Source organism: Laetiporus sulphureus, assembly GCF_001632365.1.
Source record: "Laetiporus sulphureus 93-53 unplaced genomic scaffold LAESUscaffold_8, whole genome shotgun sequence".
NCBI lineage: Eukaryota > Fungi > Basidiomycota > Agaricomycetes > Polyporales > Laetiporaceae > Laetiporus > Laetiporus sulphureus.
The window spans coordinates 400414-417644 of record NW_024468517.1 but is presented as its reverse complement, the minus strand read 5'-3'; the positions used below and the strand labels follow the sequence as shown (position 1 = coordinate 417644).

The window sequence follows — 17231 nt, the reverse complement described above, 5'->3', positions numbered from 1 at the left end:
GCCGCCGCGGACATTCGTTCGTCTCACGGATTGAGCTTGTCGGTGTAGACTATTTCACCGTGTTCTGTATATGAATCCGTGAAATGCCACGTACGTCTTGTTTGCCACAGCTCCGGCGCTTATATGGGCGCGCTTGTGGCCCTAACAGCCTCGTGGCGTTCGGGTGGCCTCGCGTCCCGATGTGAATCACACCGCCTCGTTCTTCTCTCCGTAAATCTCCGCGTCCGGGGCAGCGCGTGCCGCACATGGCTTGGACCGCTCCAGACGATGTCTGGAACTCTGAAGCCGTGCATTCGGTGGCTGTACAATCAGTGATGGCGGGAACTCTCCTTATATGGAAATTACTCAGGGGTAGGCGCGATCGATCAACCTGGACCTGGACGCCCGCAGTGTGTGGCAACGTGGTGGCGGCAGACCGCTCTACGCTCCAGGTTGTCAATTCCATTGCCGCTCATGCGAACGCTGTTGTACGTACATGCCTCCGTGCCTCGACTGTGCTCTAATGGACGCCTTGGACGTCATGCGTTGTCATCCTTACTCGTGGCGGGGAGAGCGTCCTTTTTCATTGTATATAATTTCATGAGACGGGTGCGATGCCGCTGTGGATGCCACGAACGTCGCAGTGTGCGATGGACTGGAACTTGATCATGCGATGGCGATAGCGGTGCGGAACGCTTGTGTGCGTCATCTAACCCGTGTAACAATTTCCGGTGAGCGGTTCTTGAGCGTATGCGGATAGAGAGTTGCGATCCTGGAAGATATGAGTGTCCAGGTCTGATCTAGAGCGGCGTCTGCTTGCACTGAACGGTTCCAATAAGCTTCATAATTCATTTGGCCGCGCTGCCGTTGCCAATTTCTTTTGGCAGTGTTGATTATGGCAACCCGCTGTCAGTTTTCAATGTGAGTACAGCGGCCATTGCCACAGGTGACAAGTGTCAGAGAGCGGTGCTCCGGGACTGAATGGACAAGAGGACCATGCGGAACGCCCGTGAGTATATTGGCTCCTTGTGTGCTCCTTGGGCGTTCAACGTTCAGACATCAATGTCGTGACAGCAGCTCTACATGGCCAGACCTGAATCGGAGCGCCAGCCATTTGCAACGTAACGTATGATTTGGCACGCAAGGGCCCTGTCTCGACTGTGTGCCTTGAGATCATGACGAACCACCGTGCGCCACTGGGATACAAGCCCCGGAGCACAGCCAAACTCTGTGCCAGGAAGAGAGCCATCCGAAAGGATCAACCTGGAGCCTTTGTTTACGGTTGCGAGGGGTCCAATTGATTCATTGCAGAACCATTTGACGTTCTGTTATGTGACTGCATCTATACATCCGCATGTTATGGGTTGAATTAGGTATAATCGTATCGGGTATATACACGAGCCAAGGATCCAACGAGGGGGAATACAACACCCAGCACAATGCAAATTGTCCAAACATGCAGCCCCCATGTCAATCGCGTCGAAACCACTAGAAGTCTACGCCCCAGCCGAGGCGAACGACTCGCGCTTGTCCTTCGCATGCGACATGTCGATGAGGGTCATGCTCGACGGGTCGTCCAGCTGCCTGTACAGCTGCGGCTGGCCGGCGGAGGGAAGCACCGATCCCTTGGCCTTCTTCGCCCGCTTGCGGATGCAGCACCGCCATACGACGAAGGCGACCACAAGGAGCACAAATACCAGGCATCCGACGAAGATCTCGGGCCAGCGGCTGAGGACGTACTCTTCGTATCTGATTCGTATATCGTTAGCCTTGCCCGCGTGAAACGATAGAAATGACAAGGACGTACTGCTGCTTCTTCTCCTCTTCCGACTCGGGTGAGTGCTGTTCCTTCGACGCGGGGAGGAGCCACTGTGACGACTCGCCGGTGGTGTCGACTCCGCTGAGCCGGACTTGCACAAAGGTGTCGTGCGCCTGCGTGACGTTTGTGGTGGATAGCAGACGGACGAATGGCTCGCCGAGGTCGACGGACGTGTCCTCGACAAAGTCGCCATAGTCAAATTGAGCGTAGACGTTTCGCACTGTTGGCAGAATCAGCAAGCGTAAGGACTGTCTTCGGAACCTGACGCACTGAACGCCATGCCGAGAATCATGTCGTACTCTCCGAGGAGACTGAACGCGGACGTGCTGATCGGTTGGAACTGCGGCGGGTAAGTGAGCATAACTGACGACTTTGACCTTATTCTCATTCGCTTACCGTGCCCAGGCAAACCGTCTCGCCCACCGCGTTGACCAAGTCAAAATCACTACTGGAGACATCGAGCGGGTGGACCGGATACGTCTGTCCGCCAAACTTGAAGCTGATATTGAGCAGCTGCGTGCACGGGACCGTCCACACACTATATTCCGCGTTCCACTCCGCGCCCTGCACGCGCCCATAAATCGCATCCGACATCTCGCGCGGCACCTGCGGTAGCGTGTACCCCGAGTCGAACACCGCGACGAGCTGGCCGTCCGGCGCAGACGGGACGATCGAATCGACCTTGATCGGGTTCCCGTCCGGGCCAATCACGCCGTCGACGTCCGTGTACGCCTGCCAGTGCTGGTCGAGATCCGTCAGCTTGTGCACGTGCTCGAGGAGGAGCTTCGGCATGCTCTCGATTGTCTCGTATCCGGGCACGATATCCGAGATGGACACCTGGCCGGTGGACGGGCTGGCGGGGTCGCCTTCGCGGTTGAGCAGGATTGTGAGATAGTTGGAGGAGGACGCGTTCTGTTGGAATATCCGGTCGAGTACGCTGTCCCCGCGCGAGTCGCCGATCTTGTCGCGAATTTCGGAGCCTGTGTTGGGCCCGAGCCCAATGAGGCCCTCAAAGCCCTGTGAGGTGATGTTGATGGAGAAGGAAGAGGCATTCTTGACTAGGACTGGGCGGGTGTTAGCATCTGTCGTCGAGGTAGCACAAAGGAACATACGAAAGGCTTGATCCTCTACGGTGTAGTTACCAAATTCCAGTGTTGCTGTGTTGATGTTGCCTGTGAAAATACTTTATGTCAACCATTCATTCGACGGCCCTTGGCACGTTACAATGTTCAAAAGATCGGAAGACTGAGAAGAGCAATCTTTGGCTTAAAATCCCAACTACAACTATGCACGTTTTGAATTAAGCGCAGTATCCGGACGCGGCATAGCCAATCCGCAGCATGTAACAAGCCATCAAAACAAACTCGGGTGATGCAATCCGCAGCATTCGGGCGCATATATAGACATGAATGCACATTTGAAGTGCCTTCAGATCCCTTCCTCTATGGTGCGAAACACATCGAAGGACGCGCCAGCAAGGAAGCACCGAGGCATAACGGTATCTTCATAGACTGGCAGCTGAGAGCAGGCGAGCAAGCTATATGGCATGGAAATCCTCCGACGTCTTCAGGAAAGTGCCACATCCAGTCCAACTGAAGTGACGCGACACTCTCGCGATGTGCGATCACGACTGGCTCACAGTGGGCCTTGCTGTGAGTGGGATGCATTCCTGTTTCAGAAGACACGATTCCTTGCGTATTGATATGAAAGAAGCGCGGTCGCCTATTGAACGCTTTGCGAATTTTAGCTCGTCGTCTTCGATGATAACCGGCCAATGTCACATTGCGCCTTAGTATGGTTCTCAACTTCTTCGGGTACGCCATATCACTCTCCAACTCCTCGCATATCCTCTAACTACTGATGAAGAACAGGAAGAAGGTCCACATACCGCTGGCAGTGCCGACTGCATACCCTATCGAGTATGACACGCCGAGGTCCGTCGACGAGGGCACGTCACCGGCTACCCACAAATCCGAACTGGTCTGGTCTCAGTCGACGGCGCATCACATATGCACGGTATGCCCACACCTTCCAGTGTCCAGCAGCACGGGAATCAGCCTCCCGCCCAAGGTAATATTGCTGATGTACTCGGAGTTCTTGGTATTGAGGACAGGAAGGACCGTCTCATTTGTGCCGCGCCGTCTCAGCCCGCTGGACGTCGAGTTCTTGTAGACTGTGCGGGATTGTATTGGAAAGATGACAGCATTTACAGAGCACGCTTCGAAGAGCAAGCAGAGGAAAGCGACCGGAAGCAGAGAACGCATCAAGCAAACAAAAAACGACGATTAAGGAGCGACGGAGCGTTCTGCAAAGTGCTGGTTGAGAAGGTGGTTCAAGCTGGCGACGCCAAAGAGCAGGCGCATTGAGGCCGACGACGATTCTGCGAGACAGCGAAACTCTAGCCGATAGGCGCTCAAATATTATGAACTGGTATCCCAGGCAACAGTCTCCTTTTCGATGATGTGCATGGACCATTGCAGGGAACGTTGAGGACAAGTTGTCAAACACTTTTAAAAATGCATGCGAAGGTTTGGCAATGAGACAGGATTGAGTGACTATGGCTCTAAGAAAGGAGGTATGCGGGGGCGTCTGTCGCAGCGGCGCGCCCGCGTGATCGTTTCGCGATTGTCAACCTCGCCGTCGTCCCTCATTCAATCCAACGACTCTCATGCCATCTGCGATGAGGATCATGATTGCCTTGTTCACGATGCTCGTTGCTCACGTTGGCCGTTGCTTTTGTGAAACGCGCGCTCGCGGAACTGCCATTAACGTAGATGACCGCAGCTACGGAATCGTGCGGCAGTGCCCGGCAACCCACCACAACATCACAGCCGCCGCAACGTGCTCTACCGCACCCCTGTTCTGTTCTCCTTGCTTCTCTAGTTATTCGACAGCGTGCGGTGGGCTATCGTTGCGTGGGCACCATGAAGCAACTTTCAATCCCGCTTTTTCTTTCGTTTGTATTGCTGTCCACTGAGCTGGGGGCCGCCATTCATCTCGACGTTCAAAGCCGCTCACTTCGGCATTTGAACAAAAGAGGGACCCTTACCGGCTCTTCAAGTCTGACCGACTCGAGCAATATAGGTTACTACGTGAACCTCACTCTGGGCGGTGCCGAGTTCAAGGTCCAGATAGACACCGGCAGGTGAGCGCTTCTGTAGCTGCAGGTCCGTGTGGCACTGAGGATTGTTCACAAGCTCGGATCTGTATGTTGCTGGCACCGTCCCAGATAGCAATGACACGGGAAAGACGAGCGGGGTCACATATGCAGTGGGTGCGGTCGAAGGTGGGTGTATTTCCAGGCGCTACCTCTGTGTACTGTCATGACCGTCGATGCAGGCCCTATCAAAACAGCCAAAATGGACTTTCTCGGGTACACAGTCGATGATCAAGCGTTCCGTATGTGAATTGTCTATAACCCGAGTTCACATCTGTTCAACATCTCCTAGTCAACATCGAGGCCAATTCGGATAACGAGACGGCCGGTACAGGCCTGATCGGTCTTGGGCCACATACTGGCTCGCAGATTCAGTCCACGCTGGGAAACGGTACGGGCGACCCGCCCTTAGACCGCATCTTCCAGCAAAACACATCCACGCCAAACTATATCACCGTGTTACTGGGGCGTGCGAATGACAAGTTTGACGAGGCGCCGGGCAACCTGACCGTCGGCGAGGTACTTCCAGGCTACGACAACATCACATCGCAGCCGAGGCTGAAAGTGAGCGTACTGCAGAGCTCCGAGTCTGGGGGTCAGCATTGGCAGACGCTGTTGGATGCGGACGGTGTCATAGGCCCTGACGGGAATGTTGTGGACGTCACGACAGTTGTGTCGTCGACGTCGAATGACAAGCAGCTCACTGTCGTATTTGACACTGGCTACTCATTACCGCAAGTGCCTAGGTATGATGTCGCGCGTAACTGTAAAGCCCTTGTGCTAACGCTTGCTGCCACAGCGCGGTAGCCAGGGCGTTCTACGAAAATGTACCTGATGCAAAGCTGGTTGACGTGCCAGATCTCGATGGCGAGATCTGGCAGGTGCCTTGCGACTACGAAATCAACGTCACCTTCAAGTTTGGAGGCATCAGCTTTCCCATCAATCCTTTGGACACCTCGATGGACCTCAACGGTACGGACGGTACAGGAGACAAGACATGCTATGGATCAGTTAGTGCTCCAACTCAATTGCTCGTGTCCCCCACTCATGCCATGCACAGTTCCAGCCGATGCAAGCCGCGCAGAGTGATCTGTACGATATCATCTTCGGCATGGCATTTTGTAGGTATTCACCTCCCGTCACACAACCTCCATCTGACTCTCGCCACAGTGCGCAACGTTTACGTGCTGATCGATTTTGGTGACTTTGTCGACAACACCACCTCCCGCGCAGACCCGTACATCCAGCTGCTCTCCCTCTCCAACGACTCCGCGCAATTACACGCGGACTTCGTCGCCATCCGTGGGGACGCGAACTGGAACCCCTCGAGCAGCGTCTCAAGCTGGGTGAAGCACCATGTCGCGCTTGCGATCGGACTCGGCGTCGCGGCCGGGATCCTCGTGCTCGGTGGCGCGCTGTTCGCATTCCAGTCGTACCGCCGCCGCAGGCTCGCGCGCACGCCCGCAGGCTTCATGAACTTCCAGAGCTCGTACAAGCCGCTGACCGACCCCGCCCCTCAGGAGGCGCACGACCTCCACCTCATGGGCGGGTCGCACCAGCAGCAGTCGTATGCGAATCCTTGGGATGCCCGATATTAATGTAGACAGACATCTCTCTGACATGGAAGGACATTTACTTCGGTTGTATAGGACTTTGCTGCTCTACTGCTTTGTATCTCACTTGCTGTATAGTGCTAACGTGCATTGCATTGGATCGCATCTCGGTGTTGTCTCGCTATCGATTCTCTACAGAGTAAGGCGCATTAATTGATTTTACGCTTACAATCAATGCCTTCGGTCTTCTATGGACAGACTAAATCATTTTTTTCGAACTTCCGGATATTCCGGATATCCTGAATTCCGAGGGCGTACCAGCCTGAGAGTCGTAATGTTTTGCATAATGGTATGGAACCCCCGAGCCAGGATTTACATGGACCAAGGAATCAGACAATTCACTGCCAGATAAGTGCCGCTACCGCCTACAATTTGCGAATGGTCCGAATTCGATTGTATCTCGAAGCGTCAAGAAAACATATACCTCGTTATGAGATTATTGGCTGATGCTGCGACTGATCAAGGAATGACTGTTCGTCTGAACCAGTTGGCGGTGTTGTGTGCTCTTCAACGACTCCCGCTTGAGCGATGTAGATGCGTTTTCACGGCTGCTAGATCCTAGGTATTTCCACGGCGATGGATGACGCCGACGAGGCAGCTGAGCCAGTATTTCAATTGAGGAGCTATACTTCTTCAAACGTATCACAGTTGACGTTCCGATATGCATTCCCACCATGATCTCACTTCGACATCCTGCAGGACCAGAGCTTCTTGCAATGTTCGTACGCTCTTGCTCCCCAAATCCTACACCAATATGCGACAGCCTGTTGACGAGGAGGGATCATAAGCTCGCGTGGAATTCTACCATATGCAGGCTAGCGTTGACAAATCGTAAAGCTCAAAATCTTCATGCAATAGGAAGCTACCCAACAGGATACAGAAGATAGACGATCACTGCGAATTGCCAGCATGGTTGTCAATTGAATGATAAAGACGCTGATTCCTACTAACTGGCAATAAGTCAATACACGCGGTAAGTCGACGGTCAATGCAGTGATCATCTTACTATGCATGAACTCCTCATTTCGAATAGGATGAAATCCCACGGCAAGGTATGGGAATTGCTCGACCGAACCCAATTTTGAAATATCGACCGCCGGGGCTGATTATTATACCCTTGTGCGTCTCCTTGAACGCCAGCTGCAGGCAGAGACAAACTATATAGCTCCGTCAGCCTCTATACAGCACGGAAAAAACCACTGCGGCACTCACCGAATATGAAATACCATTGATTGGACTGCATGGATGCTAGAGGCTTTCTCGTGGGTACGACGATTAATCTTTCCGCGGCAGCAGAGCTTCTCGTACATCTTCTGCGATCGGGTTCCAAGATGCGAGGCCTTCCATACAAACAGGATTCTTTCTGACCAGTAACCAAGACGACACATTATAATGACAGCTAAATCGTTCTCAGATCCAACAGTTACGCAAATCCCACTATGCAGGACCTAGATCTTGAGCATATCGAAAAAAGCTCCATGAGTGCCACCGGAGGAAGAAAAGAGAAGGAGTGAGTCCATAGACTGCTGCAAATCCACAGGGACAGACACAAGCATCGCCAGCCGCCGTCATCCTCCATTCCTTGGCGAAGTCTTCAATTGAGCCAGCTCCGTCAACAACTTCGCCCGCTCTCTAAGAAGCGCAACGGTATACTCCGCGGGCGAGTTGTGCTTCGTCACCGGCATGAAGCGCTGCGGCGTCCCGGAAGAATGTGGCTTCCCTTGCTCGCTGGCCTCGAACGAATGTAGCTCAGACTGGTCGTCGATGCGATGTATCAAGCCAGAATAGCGCACATGGGGAGTGCTCGAGCTGGGTGGAGTAAAGTCGAGCAGGTCGTGCTCATTGCTGGCGGGTGTCTGTGGTGAGAACCGGGAGAAGGAAGTAGAGCATGAGCATGAATAGGAGTCGTCGAATGGGTGGGTGGCCAAGCGTGAGCGTGAGGAACGGCTGTCTGTTGACTGTGACGCCTGGGAGGGGGCTGTCCTAGAGGAGGAGTTGACTTCGTGGATGCAGCGTGGGCGGGAGGGACGGTAGGATGATGGAGGAGGGGAGGGCGTAACGAGCTCGTGAGCACGAGGCTGAGGAGGTTGGAGGAGAGGCTCAGATCCGAGGGAGGTGTCCGTCGTGTCTGAATCGATGAGACCTGTCCGAGAGCTGGACGGGTGCGAGTCGTTGACGGACGTCATTGTCGACCGTGTTGATAGAGAGCCAGAGCGCGTATGCGCACGCATAAGACCGTGGCTCTCTCCTGCCCGCCGCCTCAAGGGAGCAGGGAGATCCTCCACCGCAAGGTCCGCACTTGTGTCTGCGGGTATGATTCCTTTAAGCCTGGCCAACCAACAGAGCAGCTCACCGACGAACACGACCTCCTCCCACGCGCCCCTGGCAAGCCTGCGCGGGTCGACCTTGCTAAGACCGACGTCGCGCTGGATCACATCGCCGCCCAACACGCCCAGAAACACCTTCACCGCCTGCATCTTGGACGGCGTGTCGTGTGCGTGTCGGAGCGAGAGGGGGATGTCAAGAGGGGCGGGGAGAAGCGCCTCGAGGATGGTGAGCAGAAGAGAGGGTGTGAGCTCCTGAGGAGAGGTGAGCGTATGTGAAACGTCGAGGGCATGGAGAAGAGTGTTGAGGCTAGCGACGAGCTCGGAAGCGTCATGGGGCGAGGAGAGGAAGCCGACCATCGTGCTAGGGTTGTGTGAGTGCCTACGAGCGTCAATCTTCGCTCTGTCTACTAACGCTCGTCGAAATGGAGGCTCACACATGCGTATCCTCCATGTTCATATAAGTGCTAGGAATATTGTACCAAGGCATGTACAGCCGGAACATTAGATGCCGACAAATTATGCAGATACTCACTACCCGCTAGTAAAGTAGTACAATAAGCCACAACTCTGTAGAACCGCCAGCTACAAACCGACGACCTCAACCAGATCCCCATCCTCCACATCCGCATCGCCAATCTGCGACGCAGGGCTCAGCTTCTCGCCGTCGATCACCAGCGCAGGCACATTGGTCGTACCCTTCCTGCCTCTGCTGTTCTTCGGCGATGCGCTGATACCCGGGTACTGATCCGCGATCCCTGCCTTCTTCAAGAATGCCTTGAGGATAGCCACACATGTTGTCGTCGGACGAACCGTCAAGGAAATGTCCTTCGTTTCGGCCGAGCGCAGCGTGAGCTTCATCTTATCATCCTGCTCTTCCTCCGACAGTAGCTCAACGCCAGTTTCCCCGTCGGATTCTTCGAGGAGAGGAGAGGGCGTCCGAAGTTCTGATAGCGATCTCTCGCGCATATCGATAGGCTGAATGGAAAGCGAACGTTGCCGTCGAGCGGACTGGAGATAGTCAAATGTAAACTTCTCGCATGCCTCTGTGGTGAGGATATTCAAGACACTATCGATTAGCAGGGAAACTGGGAAACATACCCAGCTCGGCTTCAGCCCAGACACCTAGACTGTGAGGAGTTGCCGAGGGGAAAACACGCTTGTTGTCCATCATCAGGTATACACGGTCAGCAAGGACAGCGACAAAATCAGCTACTTCGTCGATCACTTGATCGAATGTGTCATGCTAGGCCCGGAGTCATGAAGTGTTCACGCACAAGAGAAAGTGCAGATACTCACCCGTTTGAGGACGTATTCGAACAACTCCGACTTTCTTGATGTATCCTGCGGATGGGGGACCCAACGAACCTTGATGGACACCTTCTCCGGGCCACCGCCCTCAATGACAGGTGTCTCATCCCATCCTAATTGAGATGCCTGCCTCTGAATCTCCTGCGCAATTACAGCGAGCTCCGGATCCAGCTCTACGTTGTCGACCAACTCGTCCTCGTCTGCATCGTAGGCGGGCGACACGGGGCGCGGGGCGAACCCCATGATCTCCCTAACAAACGACTCATGACATGACAATATGATCGAGCCGAGCGGGTGCGTACCTTACGGTATCCCTCGTTTTCTGGATGGTCTGCACGTCAAGTTCTGGAGGCGGCGTTATTGACTTTGACCGACTTCGTTGGCGCTTTTTCTCGGATGGCCTGATTTTACCGTTGGACATTTTTCCATTTGAAGTGCGCGCCTCCATGCTCTTCCCCATGAAAATATCGTCATCGTCATCGGAAGAGATCAGACTAGCAGGTGCATGTCAGAGAATATCGGAGACAGGAACAATATGATTCTCACATCTCTTTCGAGGACAGCCTTGTCCAGCTCGGGAGAGCCTCGTCCTTGTTAGACCTTCGCTTATGTTTGCGTGGGCGCGGTGAAGAACGCTCGGATTCTTCTTGTTCATCCTCATCCGAGCTCTTCCTGATCCTGCGTATCACGTCTTGGGCTGTAAGGACAGTTCTTCATGAGTCATAACGGCGTTCATAGCGAAGCATTCGTAGAAGGTGGCAATACACATAGATGTCCGTTGACTGCGAGCACCAGGACGAAGGTGCCGACAAAGGTGTAACGAAAGAGAATCATGTGGGTCTGGTACATTTGAACGTGAAGAAAGATGCCATCGTGTGCGTACGTCGAATGGACGTTCTCCGTGTGTACAGCCACCGGCATTCCAGGACGCATATAATCACCCATTCTGACACAGATAGTTTTCATGGAACGAGGGAAGCCAAGTTATGATCGAAGAAGCAGAAGTCCTCGACATCTCGTCAACCAAACGCGCACCTTCATCAACTTTCTTCAGCTTCCTCCAGGTCTGCGCGGTCCGATTCCGATTCCGCATGAACATAGCGTCCTCATCTTCGGCAGTTACAGAAGTCAAAGCAGTCGGTGGCGGTGTTGAGATGGGGTTCTTCGACGAGGAACCGTGTGTGGGTTCGGCCGCGGCGACGGTGGCGGGACGACGCGGTCGTGGTCGTGGACGCGTCGACATGTTCGCGGGAAAAGGCAGGAGCCGTGGGAACCTTCCTTTTTTGCGCGAAGTCACGACGCGATCACGTGGTGGAATACCTTTCTGAGCGAGGGAGCGCTCGGCGTGCAGACCACAAGCATTTCGCACTTGTATTTGGGCACTGATTAGTACCGGTTTCATGAGTTTCGAAATTAATATGTGTCATTATACGCACTGCAAGCGTCCCCGCGTATTCATCCGGATGCAGTCGTCACTGACTGGAACACCGACCTCCTGTCGAGGATCTTTCACGGGATTCTCTATGCCATTATTTGAGCCACATACTATTGCAATCTCGACACCAACTTGTTCGCTTCTTCGAGCGCTTCAGTCTGCTAACATCGAGCCACCTTCGCGATTGAGTATTGAGCCTGGACGACGCTCAGTAAAGCGAAAGCATTCGGCCTAGTGAATTACAGTGATTAGTCAGCGACAGTGGTCATTCTCTGGATACGGTCCTCACCGTATCCCTCAGCACGATGCACTCTCACAAGCAATGAAGAATGGCTTGATCAGCGCATGAAGCGCGATGGTTCGAGAACACTATTATAAAGCTGCCAAATCGGACCAGCGCCAACGCGCCCACGTGGTTCTGTCTGATTTCTTTACCAGCTGTGGCTCAGCCAATCAATCAGTATCTTAACCCTCAACTTACTTCCATCAGCTTACAGATTCATCATGTCGCACATATTCTCACTTCAAGGACGCGGGCTCAAGCTCGACACGAGAGCCGACATTGAGCCCTACCTAAAGGATGTCCCGACGACGATCGAGGAGATCCATCTCGGGGGAAACACGATCGGTGTGGAGGCCGCAGAGACTCTCGCAGAGTTCCTCACGAAGACAACGGCTTTGAGGGTACGCATGAATCCTTCCTTGTTCTCGCACAATTAGATACTAACGAATGCTTACTAATGTACTGTAGGTCGCAGACTTTGCAGACATCTTCACCGGCCGTCTCATCAACGAGATCCCGCTCGCCCTCGCTGCCATCTGCGATGCCCTCATCCCCAAAACAACGCTTGTAGAGATTGACCTCTCCGACAATGCCTTCGGCGGTCGCTCCGTCGACCCCATGGTCCCTTTCCTCACGCACAACCGCTCCATTCAGATCCTCCGGCTCAACAACAACGGGCTCGGCCCCGCCGGCGGCGAGATCGTCGCCAACGCACTACTGCGCTCCGCCGAGCTCAGCGCGGCTGCGGGCGAGAAGTCTAACCTGCGCATCATCGTGTGCGGGCGGAATAGGCTGGAGGACACCGCCGCACACGCGTGGGCGGTGGCGCTCGCAGCGCATGGGGGGCTCACAGAGGTGCGCATGCCGCAGAATGGGATCAGGATGGCGGGCGCTGCGGCGCTCGTGCATGGACTTTCGGCCTGCGTGAGTTTGATGCACCTCGATCTGCAAGATAACACGTTCGGCGAGGCAGGCTCTGTGGCCATGGCCAGGGCGCTCCGGGCGTGGCCTTCCCTGCGTATACTGAACCTCTCCGACTGCGTGCTTGCTGAGGAGGGCGTTGTATCTCCGGTACTCGAGGCGCTTGCGACCGGCTCAAACCCGAAACTGGAGATTCTCCAGCTGCAGAACAACAACTTCGAGGCACGGTCGTTTGAGCTACTTGCTGGGAGCCTCGAGATCCATCTACCGCTATTGACGGTGTTGGAGATGCAGTGGAATGAGATCGAGGAGGAGGACGAGGCGATCGCGAGAATGTTGGAGATGATGAAGGTGAGGGGTGGCAAGCTTGTACTTGATGACGAGGAAGAAGAGGAAGAGGAGGAGGAGGAGGAGGAGGAGGAAGAAGAACCACAAGAAACCGAGGACGAAGCAAAGGCGATCGAGGCGCGCCCCAAGGACGAGTTGGATAAGGAGGCAGACGCCCTCGCGGAGAGGCTCAGCAAGGTGGAGATCAGCTCATGATCATTGTAGCATGGTGCACAAGTTCCATTTCTAGGTCTTATCTGGTCTGCTAGGGGGCATTGTACAAGTTCAGACGTTGACTTTCTATTATTGCAATCTGTATCCTATTCATCATTTACGTCCTAGAGCCATTATATACGAGTTCTAAAGTGCTTCCAATTTATTCTGACCTGAGATAACGAATGGTATGAACGGTAGAATGTACCAGTCCGCGCGTCGTCTATGGATGATTTCTAAACTGAATCTTGTTTCTTCTCCAAATATTCCGCAGTCTCTTTTGGGGACTTGTGTCTCGCGAAGACGTGGGCATGTGCGAGACCCGGTATGCTCTGCAGCCTCTGCAACATATCAAGTCAGCACATCGACCATACATACGTCATTGTGATACTCACCGGAGGATTTACAAACCAAGCCGTCTCCCATTCGGCCTCTTTCCATCTTTTCTGCACGAACGCATCTATCTCCTGGCTCAGCTTCTCTAGCAGCACCGCCTCCTCCTCTGTGGGTGGCGGCGAACGCACGAGTTTGTCAAGCGTAACGTCCCACTCCGCGAGAGACGGCAGGCAGTCTGGGAGCGTGTCCGCGGACGGCGCGGGTTCAATCGAGCCGGTGAAGCCCCACATGCCGTCCTGAAGGACCCGCGGGGCGATGGACGGCGGGAGATCTGGTGGAATAATGGGAAGGCGGGCCCAGACGAGCGTATGCTCAATCTCGGGAGGTACTATCAAGTGGTGAGAAGGGAAGACGGCAATTTGAAGACGGGGAGCATACCGGAGTAGGGCCAGTCGTTCATGGTGATGCTGATGAGCTCAGGAGGCGTGTCTGCGGTAAAGTAGGGCGGTGCGTCCGCTGGAATAGGTGGGAGTTCGCCAACAACAAGGGTCTCGGAGGTGGGTCCTTGCGCCTGCGCAGAATGCATGCATTCGTTTTGATTATCATCCTGCTCGTCCAGAATAGAGTGAAGCGCAGATAGCTGGTCCGGCTTGCCCCACTGCAGGCGATGAGAGAGCAAATAGTTGACTGCAAAGCATCAAGGCTAATGGTGCACAAACACAACAAAAAATGTAAGCAAGACATACCCGTAGACCCATATTTCTTCCTAATCCCCGCAGCCCACGCATCGTACCTCGCCTGAAGCTTCCTGTCTCTCTTGAGCAAGCCCAGGTCGCTGTGTGCTGACATGAGTTCAGATTGGTCACACCGGTACAAGCTGTAGACGCACCCAGAATTGATGAACGTCTTCAACTGTGTCCACGTAAACTTCGCTGGATAGTAAACGAGCAGCTCTTCGCGGGTGGGAGGGCCGGTGCCGAGTGGCACACTCTCAGGCGTCAGAGTCGAGTCGTCGGTGGTCACCGTTACGGCCATCGCGTCCACAGTGGTGCGTGCAGCTGGGAAGGAAATTAACTGGATTGAGAGGTATATAGATGTCTGCGAGAGCTCGATGAGTGTTCTGCCACGGAGCCTGCAGTCATGATGTACTCTATACGATCGATCGGGCTCAATACTGATCCATTAAAGTATCTTGAATGCGGTATGTAGACGCTACTATCCCCTTCTTCAAAACAACAGACATGAAAAGTACATTTATATAAAACATGACGACCGGTGCATGAATGAACAATCACATTATTGCTTTGCAAGTTCAGGATCACAGTAGATTCTCCTCGTCCATCTCCTCCTTCTCGTCAACCCGCTCGACCACCACTCCTCTAGCGGTGCTGGGTGAGGGTCCAGCCAAGCATCGTTCGTATACACCCAGCCATCTGAGTAAGTGTCCGTCAGTTCTGCCGCACTATCCGAGAGGTAACACGATGCACCTACTTCCGTCTACATGACTGGGAGCAATCCATGTGCCCTCCAGGTCCGGCCGCCAGTCCTCCGTTTCGACAAACAACCATCCGGGGGCAAGAGAAAATGTGAGGTTGCTGCTGCATGGAGTCCATATCAGCTCTGCTCGGCATAGACACTGAACGGGAGATGAATCTGAAAGGGTGACAAAACCTGACCTGACATCCCCACTCCCGTCGCCCGTAATCCCGCTCCACCCATCCCGTCCTCTCGTCCATGGCTTGCGGTCCGCCGGCTTCAAGTTTGCCTTGCTCCATCCTGCATCAGGATTGCTGTGATCGTCGTTGCTCCCGCTGGCCATCCAGCGCTCGTTCTCGAATAGCTCCACCTCTTTCATCTCTGAACGCCAGTGCTTGTCCTCCAGCCGGTCATCGTCAATGATGCGCGTCAGCCGCATTCGCAGAGAGGTAAAGATCGGGTGAGCACCTGCTAGGAGCGCAGGGAAGAGGCTGAGGCGCACGAAGGGGTGTGTGCAGACGAGAGGTGCGAGGCCGAGGATGAGGAAGGTCGTGCGGATCGGTAGAAGGTAGACGACGGGGACCATGAGGAAGAGAGAGGCGAGTACGAAGGTGAGAATGACGGGTGAATACGGTGAGTGGTTCGTGAAGTGAGGAATGACAGGTTGGACGTAGTCGTGAACGTCTGAGCTGGATTAAGGCGATCACCAGCAGGTCCTCGGAGTAATGAAAGAGGACTTACTAGGCCCCCATGAGGTTCTGAATAGCCTGTACATTTGCGAACCAGTCGACACTACCTTCGCTAGTTTGTGCGGGCGGTGGAGTCGGTACTTCGGATTTTGCGGCATCGTCACTGTCTGCAGCATGTAGAGCCGGATGCATCACAAGCATCACGCTGAGCACGGCAACATGTGGGAGCAACAGCACCAACCGAGGAAAGTAGCCTGGCGACTTGTATGAGTGTCACCAAATCGGCGGCCTCGACATGAACAGCGTCGGTCAGCATACAGTAGACTTACAAAGAAATCCGTAAGCTGCCATCCACACGGTCGTATACCGCGTTCCCTTCCTCCACATCAAGATCTCCTCCAGACGATCTTGCAACCAGAACACGGGACCCACGCGCGCAACAAACCGCTTGAAATTGACGGTCGTGCTCGGGATAGAGAGCGGGTCACGCGTCGACAACAGGCGTTGCACGCCTTTCGCAGTACGTGGGGCAGGGGGTGCATTGGCAGGGACTTGTAGAGTAGAGATAAGTAGCAACTGTGGTATGGTGGTGAAAGCTAGTTTGGATGGAGAGAGCATGTTGGAGCCCGATTGGCCATGAGAGGAGAGGGTCGGAGACGTGATAGAGGAGAAGGATGGGGTCGAAACGTGCTGCGAGGGCCGCGGGAGAGAGGTGAGGACCTTAGGGGCAGGACGTATTTCCTCACCATTGCCCGAGGAAAGTGGTTGAAGACGGGTAGCGCAGGAGGGTATCTCGACGTAGTCTAGAGAGCTGCTCATGGCTCAGTGCCAATGCAGCGATAGTGAACGACACCTGGACATACAGGAAGTCACGTCGAGCACGTAGCGAGATGTAGACAGTCCGCACCTGATTAGTTCTGTAGATATGGAGCGAGGCACTCTGATGGTGATACGAGGCCACTATGTTGCAGCGTGCCGCACGACTCTACAGTAGCTTCACTGTCATGTGCGGTAGCGTAGCATTCAGCGTGAATAACGGCAATCAAATTGACGAACATCGTGAGGCTCACCAAGCTAGTGCTTGAACGTCTGAAAGTGCGATTTTTCCACAAGAGCTGGTATATACGAAGCTGTAAGCGACGGGCTGGAGCTTCAGTTAATTCGGGCCCGCTCGCAGCTGCTCGCTTCGTAGATATGGAGTCCCCGACTGATAATCCACAGCAGACAAAGCTCGAAGACACGCCCAACCTTATAAAACCGCACTTCCGATAAGACGCGTAGCGTATACAGGCAGTCGACAGGGCACGTCGAGAGCAACTCGTTGGCTTTAAGCTGTGGCACCAACGCG

General features: G+C 54.2%; 8 protein-coding genes across 8 annotated transcripts; 2 read left to right on the top strand and 6 right to left on the bottom strand.

Annotated features, from left to right (window-relative positions):
• Nucleotides 1-1341: 1341 nt before the first annotated feature.
• LAESUDRAFT_722948 (acid protease) lies at nt 1342-4355 on the bottom strand. The gene is made up of 7 exons (XM_040908314.1): nt 3827-4355; nt 3687-3775; nt 2911-2970; nt 2195-2862; nt 2069-2138; nt 1787-2018; nt 1342-1728 (listed from the first exon to the last, which is right to left on the bottom strand). The coding sequence occupies exons 1-7, from the start codon at nt 4060-4062 to the stop codon at nt 1476-1478; spliced, it is 1608 nt and encodes a 535-aa protein (XP_040766960.1). The 5' UTR covers nt 4063-4355; the 3' UTR covers nt 1342-1475.
• Nucleotides 4356-4585: 230 nt separating this feature from the next.
• On the top strand, nt 4586-6819 carry LAESUDRAFT_722947 (acid protease). The gene is made up of 7 exons (XM_040908313.1): nt 4586-4943; nt 4996-5084; nt 5138-5197; nt 5248-5701; nt 5755-5965; nt 6016-6076; nt 6126-6819. Exons 1-7 carry the CDS (start codon nt 4723-4725, stop codon nt 6551-6553), a joined length of 1524 nt encoding a protein of 507 aa, XP_040766959.1. The 5' UTR covers nt 4586-4722; the 3' UTR covers nt 6554-6819.
• Nucleotides 6820-7343: 524 nt separating this feature from the next.
• On the bottom strand, nt 7344-8330 carry LAESUDRAFT_543162 (uncharacterized protein). Its single transcript, XM_040902874.1, has 3 exons — nt 7781-8330; nt 7575-7725; nt 7344-7518 (listed from the first exon to the last, which is right to left on the bottom strand). Exons 1-3 carry the CDS (start codon nt 7954-7956, stop codon nt 7384-7386), a joined length of 462 nt encoding a protein of 153 aa, XP_040766958.1. The 5' UTR covers nt 7957-8330; the 3' UTR covers nt 7344-7383.
• LAESUDRAFT_756860 (uncharacterized protein) lies at nt 8137-9252 on the bottom strand (the record flags this gene model as incomplete). The annotated part of the gene is made up of 1 exon (XM_040912223.1): nt 8137-9252. One exon carries the CDS (start codon nt 9250-9252, stop codon nt 8137-8139), a length of 1116 nt encoding a protein of 371 aa, XP_040766957.1.
• Nucleotides 9253-9477: 225 nt separating this feature from the next.
• LAESUDRAFT_647021 (uncharacterized protein) lies at nt 9478-10624 on the bottom strand (the record flags this gene model as incomplete). The annotated part of the gene is made up of 4 exons (XM_040904025.1): nt 9478-9938; nt 9994-10138; nt 10192-10453; nt 10506-10624. 4 exons carry the CDS (start codon nt 10622-10624, stop codon nt 9478-9480), a joined length of 987 nt encoding a protein of 328 aa, XP_040766956.1.
• Nucleotides 10625-12097: 1473 nt separating this feature from the next.
• LAESUDRAFT_675040 (RNI-like protein) lies at nt 12098-13424 on the top strand. Its single transcript, XM_040905579.1, has 2 exons — nt 12098-12322; nt 12390-13424. The coding sequence occupies exons 1-2, from the start codon at nt 12143-12145 to the stop codon at nt 13383-13385; spliced, it is 1176 nt and encodes a 391-aa protein (XP_040766955.1). The 5' UTR covers nt 12098-12142; the 3' UTR covers nt 13386-13424.
• Nucleotides 13244-14846, bottom strand: LAESUDRAFT_722943 (uncharacterized protein). Its single transcript, XM_040908312.1, has 5 exons — nt 14608-14846; nt 14465-14553; nt 14157-14405; nt 13778-14106; nt 13244-13723 (listed from the first exon to the last, which is right to left on the bottom strand). Exons 1-5 carry the CDS (start codon nt 14751-14753, stop codon nt 13619-13621), a joined length of 918 nt encoding a protein of 305 aa, XP_040766954.1. The 5' UTR covers nt 14754-14846; the 3' UTR covers nt 13244-13618.
• Nucleotides 14847-15014: 168 nt separating this feature from the next.
• Nucleotides 15015-17196, bottom strand: LAESUDRAFT_742069 (uncharacterized protein; the record flags this gene model as incomplete). The annotated part of the gene is made up of 7 exons (XM_040911172.1): nt 16954-17196; nt 16791-16882; nt 16213-16736; nt 15936-16137; nt 15395-15883; nt 15210-15313; nt 15015-15151 (listed from the first exon to the last, which is right to left on the bottom strand). Exons 3-7 carry the CDS (start codon nt 16700-16702, stop codon nt 15015-15017), a joined length of 1422 nt encoding a protein of 473 aa, XP_040766953.1. The 5' UTR covers nt 16703-16736; nt 16791-16882; nt 16954-17196.
• Between the last annotated feature and the right edge of the window lie 35 nt (nt 17197-17231).